Source organism: Drosophila subpulchrella, chromosome 3L (assembly GCF_014743375.2).
Source record: "Drosophila subpulchrella strain 33 F10 #4 breed RU33 chromosome 3L, RU_Dsub_v1.1 Primary Assembly, whole genome shotgun sequence".
NCBI classification, from domain to species: domain Eukaryota; kingdom Metazoa; phylum Arthropoda; class Insecta; order Diptera; family Drosophilidae; genus Drosophila; species Drosophila subpulchrella.
The window spans coordinates 20537193-20557246 of record NC_050612.1 but is presented as its reverse complement, the minus strand read 5'-3'; the positions used below and the strand labels follow the sequence as shown (position 1 = coordinate 20557246).

At 40.2% G+C, this 20054-nt stretch overlaps 1 protein-coding gene across 13 annotated transcripts in view; it reads left to right on the top strand.

The window, feature by feature from the left end:
* The window catches only part of LOC119555645 (serine/threonine-protein kinase mig-15), a 36167-nt gene that overhangs the window by 9597 nt on the left and 6516 nt on the right, over window positions 1-20054 (top strand). For 4 of the 13 annotated variants that reach the window (XM_037867188.1, XM_037867182.1, XM_037867180.1 and 1 more), the window contains exons 4-11: window positions 12781-13225; window positions 13312-13554; window positions 13652-14154; window positions 14712-14885; window positions 15418-15438; window positions 16247-16602; window positions 17234-17393; window positions 18335-19306. In XM_037867188.1, coding sequence (XP_037723116.1) covers window positions 12781-13225; window positions 13312-13554; window positions 13652-14154; window positions 14712-14885; window positions 15418-15438; window positions 16247-16602; window positions 17234-17393; window positions 18335-19306 — 2874 coding nt within the window. The remainder of the gene's footprint in view (window positions 1-12780; window positions 13226-13311; window positions 13555-13651; window positions 14155-14711; window positions 14886-15417; window positions 15439-16246; window positions 16603-17233; window positions 17394-18334; window positions 19307-20054) is intronic. The other 9 variants (XM_037867189.1, XM_037867183.1, XM_037867193.1 and 6 more) reach the window with 7 other exon arrangements.

Sequence of the window (20054 nt, the reverse complement as noted above, 5' to 3'; positions counted from 1 at the left end):
AACGGATTCTTCTCACACATTAACACATTTTTCTGGCTTTTAGCCTGCAGGGCTAATAGTACATAATAGAAGGAATAATAATAAGAAGATATAAAGCGAGGGCCAAGTGTAAGAGACGAAGTTGAAATACCCTTAAAGAGCCATTAAGGAAAAATTAAGTTCTAAGCAATAGTTTCTAAGATTGTTAAGGAACTTACAAAATATTATGAAACGCGAATTCTTCAGCTTCGGTATAGTTATTACCATCTTAAAACGTAGATATAGCGAACAAAATATAAAAAAATGGATTAATGTAGAATTTGATACGAAATAAATGCAAACGCGAATTCTTCAGCATGATTGAAAAAACTTTATGTTAAATGTCCAGAAGTTTGTTGTACTTCTTTGTGGATTGGTCTAAAACTAGAATACCCTCTAAAAGGGTAGAAAGAACAACAGAAACAAGAGCCACAATCATCATCATAATCACACAGCTAAACAATGCCTTGACTTTGTGTTTGTATTTAAATTATAAGTTTAAAATGTATCTGCAAGATACAACTGTGCAGCAGCAGCGGCGGCGGCGGCGGCGGTACAAAAATAGACCTTGCTTTTGTAAATTACCGTTAGCTGTTGGAAAATCAGAAAAAGCGGAAAAAGTGTGGCATGCGCCGCTTGGGAGGCCAACGGCAAGTTGCTGTTGTGCTTGGGCGTTCATATTGCTGTGGTTGCTGTTGCCTATGTTGCTGTTGCTGGTGTTGCATGTTGCTGTTGCACTTTGTGGGGGTCGCCGACGGCATCTCTGTGATGAATGCAACCAAATTGAGTTGCCTTCGCTGCTGGATTTGCCTCAAGTTGTTGTTTATCGCCTCTACAGATCCTAAAGTATTTTCATACCCTTGAAGTGGGTAATTTGATTTGGGAATTAGGTTTGAAGCTACATTGAAAGGAGTAATTTGGAGGCAATAAAGTTTTACTACATCTGATACAAAATTCAGACCGAATTCATGGAAGACGGATGCTTTTAGTATCGAAAACAGTCTCCTTACTTTAATCTATAAGATAAGACTCTTATTACATAAAAAGATTATTTATTTCTAAGAGCACCTTAATTTCCATAACATCACTTGTTTGCATTTCCTTGAATTCCCATCTGATATAAGCTGTTCACTAAGTTAATCATCGTAGAGTTAACATATCTCAGGAATGAGTAATCCAATCAGTGACTTTCCATTTGAAGGTGGTTGAGCACGGCCGTTCAAATTTGCCCAAGTAATTTCATTTCCATATCTATTTTTATTCCATTTCTCGGAATGACCAGCTCTTTCACGTTTGCCCTTATAAGGTTCTCCAGGTGGATTAAGCTCTATCGGTTACACCATTTCATGAAATTGTACTGTCAATCAATTGGCAGCTTTCAAAAGTATCTTTAATTTCATATGTTTATAACCGCAAATTTTGGACATTAGAAATGCCTGTCAATTGGTTTCGCCCACACAAAAAATACTGTTAAGGCTTTGCAGATCAAATATTTTTACACTTGAGAAAACATAGATCATTTTTTGGAATTACAAGTATGAGCAAAGTAGTTTAAATGTTACCATCTGAAATCCTTTACATGGAGTAGACAAATTTGTGAATCATTCTTTTGTAATTGAGTTAGTTTAATACCCACAGTGCTTTAAGAACTTGTTAACTCAACTCGGCGACTTCTTTGGCGCCTTAAGTAGTTCATTATTCCGCAGTGGCCGAGCATCTGTGTGAAATTAGCATGAGTAATGCCCCCAGATACTTTGTGTATCTGATTCTGATTGTGTATCTGTATCTGTATCTGTATCTACATGCGACTAGAGAACGCCAAGGCACTTGAAAAGTAACGGATGGTGTCCATCCACTTGCTCGGTTTATGTCTCATTTCGTTGGCATTTATTTGGCTGTGGTTTTAGCCGACTTCACGCCGATTTATTGACTTACTGACTGGCGGCCCGGTCAACCGGTTTACATTCGCTTTGGTTATTTAGCTGCTGCGATCCGAGAGCCACCTTTTTGGCCCCAGCAGCTTATCAAACGTCACAGTTTTCTGTGTGTGTGTGTTGGCCAATTTTTGCCATTTGGCCTGCCTGCTTAATCATAATTTCATTTTGGCTTGGTTTTTTCTCCTTCTTGGGTATTTCAAAAAGCATTTAAAGTGAATTCCATACAGTGACGATCTTTAGCATGACTTAATTTCGTTTCTAGGAATCCTTATTTTTTGCAAAGCTCCATTGATTTATGGACTATCTGCGTTGTCTCCCCGCTTTGTTTAATTTCATTTTTTTTTTCGCTTTCATGTTTGTTTTGTTTAGGGCACTTCCGTTTTATTGATAACTTGATATTTGTTAGCAGCTGCGATGTTTGCTTTTTATCGCACTTAATAAGCTGGCCAAAGTGTCGTCAGTGAGTCAGAGTCAGAGTAGCTGAAATGGAATCATGGAGTGTCGCAGGGGGAATCATTAGCCACATGCGGTTCCAGGGAACACGTACAAGTGCAACGTGTTAACGGCTTTGTGCCATGTGCACTGATTTTTTTTTGGTAGTGAGGGTGTGGTACGTATAATGAGAAGTCTGACTTTAAACGTGGTCAACTGGAAATTGTGCGCAGCGGCCAGAAGGCAAAGTTCGGACAAAGAAACTTGAGAAAAGTTTAGAAATGCGATATAAATTTACTCGCTGTCTAATATATTTCTAGTTTATCGTAAGCTTAACTTTACGCAAAGTTAGTTGTGGAAAGGATGTGGCATTTTGTAAGCCAAGTTTAAAATAAATAAGAATATTATTTAAAGCGCATTTTTCATTACGATCTTATATTATAGTAGAATTAAATACTTAACTGGTATTGGAAGTGCTTTAATTCCTAGATTTGAGAGCACTATTTTAAATATATAAATTATATTAGATTATACTCAAAACTCTACAGTAATATTCTTTGTTAATCTGATATCAGAACCCATGTTTCTAAATCAACATTCATACAATCTCTCATGATCTAAGTACATATAAACGTGTTGGCATCCAAACAAACAAATAAAAATACAATTTCCGCAATGTTTATAAATGTTATTTTTGGGGCTTGGCTCCCGTTAGTCTTCCGCCCACACAATAAAAACAACAACGACAGCCCACAGTTGTCGTATAATTAACATTTTTCATAGCTGGGCGAACTTTGACCCAATTACGGGGAACTCGAGAAGGAAGCGCATGAAGAGATGGATTGAGGAGGCGGTGGATTGGAGGAGGGGCTTCAGTTGGAGACAGACAAGTGCAGACAGCAAGACACAATACATATTTATGAGCGAGACATGATAATAAAGCACGCAAGCAAAGAAATGGGGGAAAAAATGAGAGAAAAAAATACTACTAAAATTAACCAACTGCGCAGGCGCAGCCAGGCAGAAAGAAGCAGAAGCTGAAGAGGCAAAAACTGCAGTGCAGGGCAGTCAATAAAAATAAAACACGACAAGCAAAACATGCAAAATACATTAAAGCCAATAAACAAATCAAGCAGGAAGCTAAAGCAAAAAGCAAGAGCAGCCATAGGAAAAGGCAGAGAAGTACAGTGAAGAAACTATATAGACACAGACTTCAGACCCCATAAAAGAGGCGGCAATTAGTGCACGAGTACCCAAAAAAGCATAAAAGGCCCTCTCAATGTCACAGAGCTAAAAAGTGCCGAAATAACAAAAAAAAAGTAATTATTACGCAAATAGTATTTGTTGGGTAGGCTCCAAAACACATTTAAACAAAGCACAAGTCATTGACACGTTCCCACAGTGGGTACACACAAAGAAAAATAATATATATTTTTGTTAAGTGTACATTTCCTAATCTAATCTGTGGCAAGATATTTAATCTAACCCAAAGAACTTTATAAAAATGTATGATGTGTGAGCAATACATGTTAGTAAGAATTATTTTTCTGAATTTTTATAAAAATATTTCTTTGTTAGGATCGTTTTTAAAGATCTCTTAAATCATAGAAATTGTGTTTTAAAGTTTAAAGCTATCTAAACATTTTTAAGATTAAGTTTTACATAGAATCTTTCTTTAATATCTTACCAACTATATGTTAAAATTTGAAATCACCCAGATTTCTGTGATTCAACTTCAAGATCTAATTATATATTTATTATATTTGAAAGATCACTTCATTTTTTGTAGTGTAGTAAAGTCTCCTTTCTCTTTCCCTGCTTTACAAATATTTAAATGATTCCTCTCTGTATCTGTATCTTTACCCATTCCCTGCATTTTCTGCGCTATTTCTCGCTCATTGTATTTTTAGAGGTTCACTAACTTTGTGTTTGCTCTGTATTTTTGGTTTTCAGTTTTCAGTTTGTCGGATTTCTGATTTCGGGCTTTCTGCTTCGCTTTGTTCGCTTAATTAAATCTCTAGCCCTGACACTTTTTTCATTGACAAGGCAACCTGTATGCTCCCTTCCCCGCTCTTTACTTTTTGGCCAAAACAATAAATGGGATTTTGGGTTTACGTTGTGCGTTTTCGAGTGTTTTCGCAAAATGTGAAAAACAAAAAGAAAAGGTATATTTCGCTAACCGCAGCAATACATGATGGGAAAGTCTTGGATTCAAAGTCGAGGTGGTGGGGGTTTCGAAGAGCTGGAATATGGCATATAGGTAGAGATATATATGTGTGGGCACCCAGTAACGACCTTGGGAAGTTGCCTCTTCTTCTTTAACGCCCGGTGAGTTGGTGTCGAAGCTGCTAAGTTATGCATTTTTTATAATCTGTCTGCGTGGGTTGCTGTTTTTTTTTTCGTTTATTTTTTGTTTGCTTTTCAGCTTTTATTTATTTTTTAACAACTTTTGTTTTTTGGCTTAAATTATATATGCATGTTGGAAGTTGAAAATTTATCACTTTCGAAGGCGGCGTGTGAAATTTTTGTGGTCTGCCCTCTCCAACAAAGTGAAACCACAAAAAACTATTAAAAACAAAAAAAAGGTTGATCAAAGGTCGGGATTTCGGGCATTAGGAAAAGCAAAACAAATGTTGATTTGCTAATTGGTTCATTAAGAATACCAGGAAAAGCAGCTTAGCAAATGTTTGAAAATGTATTTTATTATAAAATATAGAGTTCTGCTTAACAGGGGAATCCATATTTTGTTGTTTGTTTATCCAAGAGAGTATGATTCACTTAATAAAGCAAATGGCTTGCAGTTTTTTAAAAGTTGTATATGTAGAATTTGGAACTGATATAATAAGATCTCTAAAAACATTACTAAATTCGGGAATACATATATGTATGCATTCAAAATACCTAATCAATAATGTCGTAAATAATTTGATTATATTTTGTTTATTAGACAAAATAAAAAACTAACGTTTAACACTTTGGATCTATTGATTCGATCCCAAACCATTCCAAATTGCGTTTTCTCCATGCTGATGGACAATTGACCTACTTTTCCAAATATACTTTGAAACCATATGACCAAATAACCGCCCACAAATCAGCAAATGAGATAACTCTCTTTATCTTTATGTTTGGCCATTATTCAGCAATTGCCACAAGTATGCCTGTTTTGTGTTGCTTACAAGGTTAACTTTGGCAATAAGCAAATGTTTTAATATTTATGGCTTGATTAAGTATGCAAACATTTCGCTGATTACTCAGAGATTGTTTTATGGAATTTCATGATTTCGTTGGCCACTTTTGGGGCATATTTAGTCTTGTTTTGCCCCGTCTATTTTTTGCTGTTGAACAATTAATTTATGAGTGAAAGTTTTGTTATTTTGCATGCATAATTTGCTGCAAGCAACAAAGAAAAGCCTTTGTCTTTTCCCCAGCCGAAAGGGAATTGAACTTATCTAACTGATGATATGGCTCTAGCTTCTTCAAAAGCTGCTGGCGGACCCTTATCTGCATATTGACTTACAATGTGACATCGGAGTATACATATAGTATTGTCCCATGTAATTGTGCCCACAATCTGTTGAGGAAAAAAGCTGAGAACAAAAAGCGAACCCGTTGACCCGCAGTCGTCTTGCGGTTGGAAGTCTCTTTTGAGACCTCCCTATCTATATTTCCGCTTAATTCATTTAATTTCCAATTACCGAAATGGGGATCGCAATTTGACAGCTCTCAAGGGACACACTCTTGCTCTCAATTAATTAGAATATAAACCCGGGAAGTAATAATACACAAAACACACCCCTATGTGATGAGAACTTTTGAAAGGAAACCGGAAAATGTTGACACGCAAAAGTGACGTCATTATCACAAAGTACATTATTTGTATTTTATTTTATTTTATAATGATGTACACACCCATTTGAATATCCCATATTTGCCCAAATTATCTTTTGACACAATTTCATCGTCCGCTTATCTCTCGGCAAATAAACACTTTGGCAGTCAACAATAAAAATAGATTCAATGAGTCAATTTTCAAGGTATATTCCACTGATAAGGAAATTGGCCCATGCAAATTGTTTTTGTGATTGCCATTCAACTAATGCGTGGTAAATCTAATGAATAACCAATAATTGTGCTGGTAATTGATTGTGAAATAGGGGGAAATTGTTTCGATTACGAATGTGGGCAATCGGAAGTGGGTATATAAAATGCTTAAGGGATTATTGAAGGGTTCGGAAATCTTGTACAAAATAATAACCTCTTCAAAGAGATCTAAGATGTTGTCAACTATAAAGGGATGCAATGATAGGATATTTGGCATTTTTAATCGATTTCTTGGAGTTTCAAATGGGTTAAATTTGCCTTCTAAATTTATTTCCAGGCAATTTGTCTAGACAGCTGTTTTGCGATGTCCTATAAATTTGTAAACGGCAAATGCCAAAATTACATTTGCCCCAGCACTTTGGATCCAAAAATAACTGGCACATCAAACAACAAACTTTGACTAACTAGGTTAACCAGGTGGCGGAGGCTATGGCAGCAGCAACCTGGCAATAATACAAAATGGAAAGCTTTTTCAAACACTTTGAACTCGGTTTTCCCGGCGCTCCACTCGAACTCCCTCACTCAGACACACTCCTCTCTCCTGACGGCTGGGAAAATTCAATTTAATGAAATGCAGCCAAGTGCTAAAAAGCCTGTTAAGTGGTTCAATGAAAGAGCGAGAGGGAAACGGAGCTGGTTGGGGGGGTCAAGTTGGGTTGTAAATGCAACTATTGGCCCGGCTAACCTTTGACCCACACCACCGACCCACGGCGATCGACTCGCGGCACACAGCGGCGGATAGAAAAGCACTTCGAACGCTGACCAATTGTGAGCCATATATATCTGGGGATAAATTTAAACAAAAATTTCAAGCACTATTTCTCCTCCAATTGCCGTTTAATGAGCCAGCTGCAAACACTCGCACACCAAACGAGATGTGGAAACTTGGATCCAGATTCCAAATACAGTAGAACCTCTACAGGTTGCAGATCAGTACTGTGAAAGGGTTCAAAAATGTTAAGAATTTAAGAATGTTTAAATTTTAGAACCATTTCTTAATTCAATATCTTTAAAAATATAATATATTATATTAAACTGAAAGGGTTATTGAAAACCGTTCAATTCCATATTTTAACCCTTTGATCATATAATCGTTTTAATATTTGGTTATGGATTATTATCAACCTAAAAAATACTTTCAAAATATTAAAAACTAAATATATTTTCCCACTTCAATACAGTTTTTTCTAGACACAACAAATAATGTGATCTAAAATAAGTACTATACTAAATCCTAACAAAATGTTATAGATGTTCCACTGTTTTCCACTCTCGGGAGGGGTATACTTAAAAGTTTTTAAACTGCTCGCCGGGGCAACACAACAAAAACTTTGATTACCCGAGTTAATTAACGAAACTAACAACAATTGGTAATTGATGAGCGCTAACCTTCCCCCTCCCGCCCCGCTGCCCTCTTAACCCCACTGCAGCCCACCTAATCACCTTTCAAATGGAGTCTACAAATTTGCACACTGATCAACTGGCAGAGAAAAAAGCAAAAAAAACAAAAAAAAAAACGAAATGTATAAAAACTATGCACAAATGTTGCGTAAGTTGGCCAAACGCAGCTGTGAGTTGCACTGGTGCTCCGAACTGGAGGTTCCCAACTCTGTGGGCCAGTGGGCCAAATTGGAGGCTGTTGCCACTCGGTGGGTTTTTGGGTTGGTGGGTTACTTATGATACCACGTATATACATATATATATTGTACCTTACTTGACGCATCGCACGGGCGTGGTGCTGTGGTTTTCTATTCGTATTCGTATTCGTATTCGAGTTGTAATTGAATTGCCTCTGCGGCTGTGTGGGAGCTCCAAGATTCAGTTGGATTCAGTTGCCACAATTAATATGCCCACAAAGCTCAATGAAAGGTGCCAGGCAGCAGAAGAGAGGAAAAAATGTGACAGTACAATGCGGTTTGGTTTCCTTTCGGCTTCATGTGGTTGGGACTCTTTGGCTTTGGGTTACCCAATACCATCGGCAGGTGGGTGGATCCAGTTCCATGTCGTTGTCGATATAATTTGCATGGAAATGGGAGTAGTGGAACGGGAAGTTGGAACAGAATCTAGTTTATGAAACCATCATAAATTAATAATAAATGACGGTCATAAATATCTTAACTGAAGAGATCTATAATCATGTTTTTGTTTTAGTTATGGGATCTCCTGTGACCTTTTTTGTCGAGTCATTTCCCTTCGACGACCTATATCTAAATTTCCCATTTTCCTTGATCCCAGTTCTCGGCTAATCTGTTAAAAAAATTTCCATTTCCTCTTTTATGTTCCTCTGTACCATCGTATAGAACACATGTTTGCCCGGTTCATCAACATCAGTGGGGATTTCTGGCCTTATCGCAAACAGAGCACCATTTTTTCCAGCTAACTCTGTATCTCACTTTTCCCCCGTGCATATAAAGTGTGTATAAAAAGCATTTCCCTTTCTCCTCAGCTTTGTTTCAAGCGATTTGCGTGCCAAGTTGAGGCAACTTGAAAAACATGTCCAAAAGTTGATCTTTTTGGGCCATTTTTATAGGAGAGGCAGCACTTGACTGCATTTTTTGCTGCCTCTTATGCAACGTCAGTTTCCGACTTGCGTTTATATATTTATATTTTTTCCCTCTTCTGTTATCACCCAGCTTGCAGACTAAAATCATATTTTTTCTGTCAGCGTCTGTTGCGAATTTTTCTTGCCTTTTTTCCACTGGGATTTTTGTCGACAATTTACACGACTTGCTTAGTTTCCGAAAGGGGGTAGAGCGGAGTTTCCAAAACAAGATATTGCAAATGCTTTTCTTACGTATACTTTGTACGATCCGGTATATACAATGCTTATGAGAATATTTTTTCCGCCTGATTATGCATTTTTATTGTTTTCTTATAGACACTAAGGTGTTTTAGGGCGGACCTGCAGTCTCGAATTAAAGTGGGCTTACACTTTTATGGATTTAAAGGATAAGAAACATTAATTTTATAATACCCCATTCAAGTAAAGTTATTGCCTTTAATTGAAATACATTGTAATTGAAGATTCGAAATCTTCAGCCATAAAGGTCCACCCTAGCACCCAAGTATCTGTATGTTTGTGGCATATCATCGGGTTGATTGTTTTATTGTTTGGGTTTCTTTTCACGCTTGATTTTATTTGCGCTGCTATCCGTATCCATATCTGTTTCTACAGCCGTGAGTGTGACTGTGAGTGTGAGTATGTATGCCCGGTATATCTGACAGATACTCGTGCTCGGTGTGGTAATCATAAACCATCTCTTGTGCATAGGTAGGCAAATCCCAACCCGAATCGGACAGCTGCACCAGTCGACTGAGTTCCATTCCATTGTTGACTTTACCTTTAAAACATTTTCACATTTTGATTATATTACAAATTCAGCGATTTTTCTTTTTTCTTCGGTCGCGGCGGGCTTTATATGGCAAAAGGCTTGTCGTCGTTGTCGGTCGTCGTCAGTTGCTTTGTTTATTTGTTTCTGCGGATTGTTTAGCTCTATTTGCTTTTGGGCTTTTAAGAAGAAACCGAAGGGAGGTGGACAAATGCCTGGGGAGAGTGGGACTGCACTGAGTGATTCACAAATATTTTTCTTTGTATTAATTGCGGCAATCATCTTTCTTCTTCGATTACATAGATGTATAGCTCGGGGGGGTTTTTTTAACTAACTCAAAAATCAAAGACGACAATTTCCTGGTAATTGTACTTACAACACCTGCTAGAAATTTCCCCATCTCTCTGATTTATATTTTTTTGAGCCTGTCTAATCGATTTCTCTGTGCACAATTTCGTTCTATTCCACAAGTCAGGCTCCATTAGTGCATGTCATTAATTTGCATAAAATCTGCAGCACAGTTAGAATCTGATGATGATGATGCGATGATGGCCAAGACATTCTCAAGCTCCTCCCGCTTCGTTTAAATCTTTTTTTTAATAACTTTTTGATAGAATCTAGCCAAGATGTAACGCCTCGTCTAACTAATCAATAAGCGGAAAGAAAATGACTGATTTTTTCAAGATGAGTTATGGAATACACTAGAAATCAAACCATTAGGAACAGTTTAGTTTTTAAAGACTTAGTCTATTTGTTTATAATCGAATTTCATGCTTAAATAACCTTCGAAAAAACCTTTTATGTATTTCAATATTATTATTATACAAATAACGCGAATTCTTCAGGTTCCCGAAAAGTAGAAAAGCCGCTAGAGAAGTAAGTTTTATTTAGAAAACTAATAAACTGAATGCTCACAGTCTTCCACACATCATTTAACAGAAACATATATACAAAACCAACATAAGACCAATAAAAGTGCCTAAAATACAGCCATCAACCTGAAGCCATTACAGATATAGATCAGCGAGACGATAGAGTTTCCAAAGTGTTTTCCCCCGTGGGTTGCAAACTAGAAACCAAATCGTAATCACCCTCTTAAAGAGAACATCGAAGAGCCGACGGGCAACATTTCATACCATACCATATACCATAGCCGCATCGTCATCTTCATCGTCTGACTATCGTCACTTAAATTGTTATCATCTCTCGTTAAGCATTTTGATTTATGGATGGGGCCGCAGCATGATGCTCCTGCTCACTCAATTAAAACTGTATTAAATGTAAAATGACTTTAAAAGCGGCTTAGGCGACACGACAGCCGCAACGGAGATGCGATGGCAGCTGATGCTGGGAGCACTTTTTAAAACAGGAACCGGTTGGTCAGGACAACTCAATCTTGGCCGGAAGAAGGAAGGGGGGTGGAGAATAAAAAACAATTTGCGAGTTTGATTAAAGTGGCAGGCTAATTGAAACTAGTTGGGGTTGGGTCTAAATACCAGCTCTAAGCGCCAAAGATGCAGGCGGGACTTGAAAACTTTAGGTAAATAATTGGAGCTCTTCAATCTCAGGCGAAGTAGTTTAAACTGTCACAAATTAGAAAGTAGAGTTCTTGATACAGAGTGTTTTATTCGCGGGGATATAACACTCCAAAACTATAGATCTTGTATTCAAGTCATTGACCTTTAAAAGGGACAAACATTGGCTTACAGACTTAATAGTTTATCGTAAAATATACAATCTTGAGAACAGACTGTTTATTTAAAACTAAGAATAACGCAGATGTATTATGTTTACTGAATAGAATCATTTATTCTAAAGTGTTTAGCCTGAAATCTATAGTGCTAAAGATAGATTTACTTTAAAATACGAATAAGTATTTATACTTGAAGATTGTTTAATCTTGACCTTAAAGTCTAAAAGACTATTCCGAAAGAGGGAAAGACCTTACTCAACCTCAAGTGTTCTTTGAATTGGAGTACACAACAATTCGGCAGTTGAATTCCTTTTTCTCAGTGTCTCAATCTTTTTTTTAGACTTCCCCTTCCAGGCCTTGAATTAGTCACCTTCGTGGCGCTCTTGAATAGATATTTGTGGCATGTTTACCTTAACTACTTGACACTCTGATTGAGCAGACACATTACCCCACTCGAGGTTGATGCTCCTCTCCAGACAGAGTTCTCTGCCCTCCACTTGCTCCTCCTCCCTCTCCACGTTGCGTTCTATTGTTTGATTCCATTGGAGTCGATGCCGATGATGCTGTTGCGGCTGCTTTTGTTTACTTAATCACTTTTTATGCGTCGCAGTTGGTTGACGCCCGGCGGGGGCTGGTGGAGGCGTCAGAGACCCACAGGCTATATAAAATATATAGAATATATGTATAGCGCTGCACTAGCCAACGCCTCCATGGTCGTCGTCGGCGTCATCGTCTTGTTGTCGTCGACAGCATAATGGAGGGTGCTGAAGTGCATTAAACAGCCTCAATGCCGTAATGAACCGAGTTCTGGAAAAGCCAACCCGGCCTGACCTCGATCATTGCCAATGCTCATGACCAACTCGGTTCAGATTCTCGCTGGAGAAGTTCTAAGCTTTTAAATATTCAAAGATACTATTTCCGCATTTCAATTTCTAGAAAAAATAAAGAAAGTCAAATGATTAGCCTATAAATACCATGCATTACATTAGTCTTTATTTCCAAACCAGTACATTTCATTTTATGACTTATATGACCGATAAGAAAAACAATTCGTCATTTAGTTTCATTTTTCTTTCAACGATAAATGCCATATCAAATATTAATAAAAAAAATAAAACATTTTTATAAACAAACATATTCCTCAAACGAGGAACGAATAAAATAAATCATTTTTTTTTAGAAAACAATTTAAATTGTTTGAAAAATAGTTTAGGAGCATATTAATAGTGCAGATTACTCACGGAATCCTTATATTTCTCTTTCGCAGGGCCGTCACACGAAGACTGGTCAATTGGCTGCCATAAAGGTGATGGACGTCACCGAAGACGAAGAGGAGGAGATCAAGCTGGAGATCAATGTGCTAAAGAAATACTCGAATCACCGCAACATCGCCACCTACTACGGAGCCTTTATCAAGAAGTCGCCACCGGGGAAGGACGATCAGCTCTGGCTGGTGATGGAGTACTGCGGTGCCGGATCGGTCACGGATCTGGTGAAGTCCACCAAGGGTCAGAGCCTGAAGGAGGAGTGGATCGCGTACATATGCCGCGAAATTCTGCGGGGCCTGAGCTACCTGCACTCGAACAAAGTCATCCATCGCGACATCAAGGGGCAGAATGTGCTGCTCACAGACAACGCCGAGGTGAAGCTGGTGGACTTTGGTGTGTCCGCCCAGCTGGATCGCACGATAGGCCGGCGCAACACATTCATCGGTGAGCTAAATGATGAGTCACCTGCCACTGTCGATCGACCTACCTGCTAAACTGGCTTTCTGTCTCCACTCCCTCCCATCATAAAGGTACTCCCTACTGGATGGCCCCCGAGGTCATTGCCTGCGACGAGAATCCCGACGCCACGTACGACAATCGTTCCGATCTGTGGTCCCTGGGCATCACCGCTCTGGAGATGGCTGAGTCACAGCCCCCGCTCTGCGATCTGCATCCGATGCGGGCCCTCTTCCTGATTCCGCGCAACTCGCCACCCAGGCTCAAATCGAAGAAGTGGTCCAAGAAGTTCCACGGCTTTATTGACACGGTGCTAGGTGAGTCATCTGCTTTAATGGTCTCCTCTTTGACTCATCCTGTTCACTTATCATAATCCCATAAGAACCATAACTAATCCCATGACTTCGCCAACAGTTAAGGACTATCACCAGCGGCCTTACACCGAGAACCTGCTGAAGCACGCCTTCATCAAGGACCAGCCCACAGATCGCCAGGTGCGCATCCAGCTGAAGGATCACATCGATCGCTGCAAGAAGCGCAAGCAGGAAAAGGAGCGCGAGGACTATCGCTACTCGGGCTCCGACAACGACGACGACGAGCCGCAGCTGGCCGGTGAGCACAGCTCCATTGTCCAGGCACCGGGTGGCGATACGTTGCGCCGCAACTTCCAGCAGATCCAGGAGGGTCGCCTGGCCGCCGAGCAGCAGCAGCAGCAGCATCACCTGATGGCCCAGGCACAGGCTCAGGCGGCGGCCGCTCATGCCGCTGCCCAGGCTCAGGCGCAACTCCAGCAGCAGCAACAGCAGGCGGCGGCAGCAGCAGCGGCAGCCCATGCAGCCCAACAGGCTCAACAGGCCGCCCAGCAGCAGGCGCAGGCCCAGCAGCCACAGGCCAATCGCCAGCCGAAACCGCCATCGGTAAGGAGAAAGGTCGCCCAGGGATTCCAAGATTATTTCGGGTGATTGATCAGTGATCAATTGAAGCTTATGTCAAAAACTGTGATGAAGCGCGAATTCTTTAGATCTTAATGTTAAAACATAACAAAAGTATTTTTACAACTGTTTCAAACCGCGAATTCTTCAGTCCTCGAAGGTCAAGCATCACAGTATTTTTGTAACTGATAGAATGTGACAGTTTCTCAATTCTCAATGATAAGTCTTTAGATCTTAAAGTTCAAACATAACAAAAGTATTTTTACAACTGTTTCAAACCGCGAATTCTTCAGTCCTCGAAGGTCAAGCATCACAGTATTTTTGTAACTGATAGAAAGTGACAGTTTCTCAGTTCTCAATGATAGGTCATCACGTAAATATTTCCAAAAATGTTTAAAACCGCGAATTCTTCTTTAGATTTCAGTTTCATATCCACATTTAATTATATTTATAGTATGATGATAAATCGTTTGGAGTATTTTGAGGATTGTAAATATTTCAAGTACAAACGAAATGAAACCTCTGTCATTTTCCCATTACAGCGCCAGCAAGTTGAGGAGCCGGGTCCGCCGGCAAGACCGCCACAGCGCCTGATCGTGGTGCCGGATCCGCCGCACGCCAATCGGCCATTGCCACCGACCCCCAAGTGCGGCGAGCCGGCGGGACAGACGCCGCAGCAGCAGCAGCGCAATTCGCAGAATAACTTCAAGCCATCGGTGCGTATCGGGCGTAGATTAACAGCGAAAGGGCAGGGCCGATAAGGCGGCAATCGGGAAATCCGATCTCATGGGGAGGTCTCCAGAGCAATGACTTTCAAATGGGGAAAGCATAATACCACCGGCTTATATATAGTTGGGGCAACTCTGCAAGGATGCTCTGTCCGTAACCCGTAATTTGAAACCCCCGCCCTTGATGTAGTTTAATGCTTTAGTTTAACCCATATTTGTTAACCATGTAAAAGTCGATACCATACCATATCTTATCCTAATTTATATCTCTTTTATTTTCATGTTATGTGCGCCTACATAATCTATAAATATAAATATATATACGTATACCATATACCAATATGCATTGATAACCCGTATATATTATATGCGTAACTCTCGATTTATGATTTGACTCATGTGTACATCATCCCGTTGCGCCGTTAAACCAACGTATGATTTCCGAACCGCACACGATTACAACAAAACGAACACTTGATATTAATAAACACAACAACAATCATGACTACAACAACAACAGTTACCACCAAGGAGACCTGAGGTATGTCCTACGATTTTCAGTTCAAGCCTGTCGCATCTTTTCTGTTTTGTTTACTGCTTGAGTTTCCTATAAAGTTTGCATACATTAAAATATAGAGTGCGTTTCAGAACTATTTTTTATAAAAATTTTAAGTGTTTCTTTAAGATCATATTAATATATTACCTAAAAGTTCTGCAACGCTCTCTATTCGTCGAATGTTTTCCATGTGTATAACCTTAAAAATTCCCCCTTTTGGACCTTCGTCAAAATTACTGTAATGGAGGTACACAAAACCCACCTCGTAACTCTTGAACCCCAAAATCAACACCTTTTGCACGTGCCACTTGAGAACTAAACTTCCAAAGCGTAAAGATTCCATAACTCAACCGATTGACTAACCCCCCAAGTAGATTGATACCTGGAGCATAGAGTTTCCTGTTTGATTGATGCGTTTCTAATGCTGTTACGGCGTAAAGTAATATGCCGAAATGGGAATATATTCATCCACCTAACGTAGATAAAGACTAACAACCGAGCTTTCTAACCGATTCTATGTAATGCTCTGCTGGATCCAAAAACACTTTTTTCGCCTGGCGTGTGTTTGATCGTTTTTATCTATAAGTACCGTATCGGAGGAAAAACCAATCTAATGCTCTCTTACTTTTCGTTCCCATTCCCCCTCTCGAAAAATAAAACGAAAATCCGAAAAACTGTGGTATCATGTGCAATTCAACACACACACCCAACAAAATACACAACACAAAAACTACACACACACAAATCCTCCTGCCCCTGAAAAAAACAAAACAAATGTAATGTAAAACTGTAGGATCATTTGGATGTGTTAGCAGCACAATTAAGTGAATTGGGCGTGGTCTTCTCCCAACAGCCACAGCCGCAGACAGCCGCCGGTGGCCAGGGATCCCAGCAGCAGGCCCAGCCGGAGGCGCCTCCTCGCAACAATCGTCAGTCGAGCGGTCTGTCCTCCTCCGGGGGATCGGCATCTGGAGGCGGTTCGTCCAAACCGGCCGCCGCACTGCCACAGCAGTCGAACAATCATCTGGGACAGCCGGTGAATCCGCTGGATCCGTTGGACAGCAGCGATTCGGACAGCGAGCCGGATGAGCCCAACGATCGGGCCAGGAACGATGGAACCCTACTGGCCAGCGATCCGCCCAAACCGCTGTAAGTACAACCGCAAAGAAGGGGCGTGGCAGTTTGCAGCAAAATTCCACAAATCGAAGATGCAAAAGTGGTTCACAGTTGAAAATTAAAAAACACTAGGGACCGCAATCGGGAATTTCTTAAGAATGTTTACTTTTTAATTGTATTCCAATGATATAGTATTTTTTGAATTATTTAAAGTATTTCATTTAAGAAAAATGTAGTTGATAACGTAAGCATCCTGAGATATTATAAATATTCTCCTTGAATTAAAGCACTTAGCAAAATCAAAGTCACCCACAGAATGGGATCATTATTTCCGGTCATAAGATTATCGCCATAAACGTTAGTATAACTTGATAGTGAAATAAATTTCAGTGATTAGGCTGTTATAATATAATATAAAACCTATTTGCGGTCCCTGATTAGGAAGAACACATCATCTCTCTCTCTGAATACTAACCCGACTTCACAACATTCTTGTCTCTCACTTATTTAAACACCCCATTAATTACACCCCAACCACACCCACAACTACACCCAAATGAAAAACCCACTCCCATTTCATTTCCATCGTCAACAACGATTTGCCGCCCCTTTTTTTCGTTTTCGATTTGTTTTTGGCTTTTCTTTTGGTTTTCGTTATGTTCAGACCCGAATTTTCATATAGGCCCGGTTTGGGACCCGTCTCCGAGGACGCCAATACGACAAATCCCCTGAGTCATGGCAGCGGTGGGCCGCCCAACCGCCCACTGCCACCCACGCCCGATGACGACGATCAGGCCGGAGATCGAACTTTGATCATGAAGCGCGTAAGTTGCACCATATCCATATACCCCCGAAATCAACTTCTATATCCTTACATATATGCGTATGAATCTTTGTTTAGTTTAGTTCTTAGTTTTGATTTCTTCCGATGAGATGCAATCAGTGAGGGCTAGGGCAGAATGAGCCATAGGAATATGCATTGTGAATCGGTGACAATTGTACAAAAAATATGTAAACTAGCTTTTGTAGGGTTAAAGGTCTGCCAACCCAAACAAATTAAAAACAATCTATAGATTACAACTTAATCTCAAACAGGCTAATATAAACTAAGTTCAACCTGGTTGTGGTTCTCTAAATTAAAAGAGTTACTTAAGACTAGCCTAAAATATGATTTGATTTTCCTACTAAATTTATATGAATTTAAATTAATCTTGATTTGATCTATATACATATATATTTTTTATAGTAATTTAATGGCGTAAACAGTGTGAAATCTTTTTCGTGAATTTTTCTTTCTTTGTACAAATTTATTTTCTAAATTTTCGTTACCAACTTTTTTTGTATATTTTGATTGAGCCATGTGTGATGTTTGCAAGTTTATAAACATTAATGCACTGGTGCATAGAATGTTGACACGATCGAGATATTGTACATACATATGAATATATATGCACATTTGCACACACACCCCATATATCTTTCGAATACTTGGGTTTGCTATATATATATATTTCTGGAATATCTGCAATATTATATATCAACCCTCGTGTATATTTAGTAACCTACCGGAATGAAGAGCAGAATTCATGAAAAACTTTCCATGCTGTGGTGGGTGGGGACGAACCAAGCTCTCTTTTAATCGATATTTAGAAGCCTACAAGTATTAAAACCAGACCAACTTAACACCATTCTTCTCTTGCTGCGTACTCACTACTACAACAACTACTACTACTCCTCCCTGAACCTGAAATATCCCCCCGAATAGAAACTAGAGCAGAACATAAACCGCCTGCAAAAGTCCGCCTCCACATCGCAGGCGAATGTGACTCCGTCGCGTCGCGGTGATGAATCCAATTTGCTGAGGGACTGGGACTTCGATCGCTTCTTTCCCAAGAACGGAAGCCCTGGTCCAAGGGGCAGTGGACGTGGCAGTCCCACCACCACTGCCAGCCTGAGCCGAAGCTCCCAGCTGAGTACGCTGAAGGTGGAGACGAAGCTGCAGAGGGCCAGTGTGGCGGAGGCCATCACGAGACCCGTTCCCAGGGGTTATCAGCCGCTGAAGGCGGCGGAACCAAGTGCCAGCCAAAGTATTGCCAAAGAACAAGGATCAGGATCAGGATCGGGATCGGGAAGCGGAAGCGGAAGTGGCGGCTCCAATACCACGGCGCATAAGCGCCAGGATTCGGATTCCCGACTGCCGATGAATTTTGTGCGTGGCTTTCGACGCGAGAGCTCGGATTTCTTCCCCCTGACCAAGCGACACTCGGCGGTGCTGAGTGGTTCTGCTGGTTCTGGAACCACGGCGGGATCGGGATCGGGATCGGCGGCGCCCTCCACGCAGGCCCATCAGCTCCAGAGATCGAGTGCCGTGTACCAAAGGAACAGCATTTACAACAGCAGCATCAGCAGCAAGAGCAAGGAGAATGCCCAACCAGGAGCAACGGCAGCAGCCTCCACAGGAACTGGTAAACCAGGAGCCAGTGCTGCCACAACTACTACTACTGCTGCCACTACTACTACTGCCACCAAGGGAGCTGCTCCGAAACCCTCCAAATCCCTGGGCAACTTTAATTTCCTGCGACTGCGTCGCGAAAAGACTGAATCCGTCATTGTGCTGCAAAATGCTGCCGTTCGCGCCCAAAGGCAGCAGCAACTGCAACAGCAGCAGCAACTGCAACAGCAGCAGCAGCAGCAACTGCAGCAGCAACAGCAACTGCAGCAGCAACAGCAGCAGCAGGTAAACGTTCTCAGCTCGCACAAAAAACAACCAAATCAACAGAGAGGCAAACATTTATTCCAAAAAAATATGCTGCGAACATAACTCACCAAAAAGAATATTGCAAAAATATTTATCCCATTCAATTGTGTTTTGTCTTGGCGCCAGAAACGTAAACCAAACCCAAACTACCCAAAAAACAAGGCTGAAATTTACCATTTGGCTCGCTACCTCCATACTCACCTCATCCACACAAACACACACGCACTTTAAACTAATAGCTCGTACATAAAACAATAATTAAAACAATACACACCCATTGTTGCTAATCAAAAAACAGCTGGAAATGTAAAAAAAACATCTAGGAATTAACTTAAAAATATGTATTTATTTTGCTTTTCATTGCTTGAGCATGTTTGGTTTTATTTGGTTTTATATTTAAATTACTTATTGCATTCTCATTTGTTTTGTATAATTTCCTTTAATCAATCAGAAGCCACGCCATTTTAGGACTTAAGCTAACCGCAACCGTAATTAAGGCTATCTAATACGCTTAAGAACTCTGATTAACTAATGCAAATAACCGGTAGACAGTCGAAAATCGGTATTCTAATCATGTGTATAATGAAAAATCCCGAAAAAGAGGCAAAAGTATCGAATGCTAATGAGATCAGCTTAATACCCGTAGTGCAGGTTGAAGCTATCCTAAACTTCCTGTTTAAATGTTAAACATACGGTGTCGATAAACTTTTATGATTGAATTTTAGTA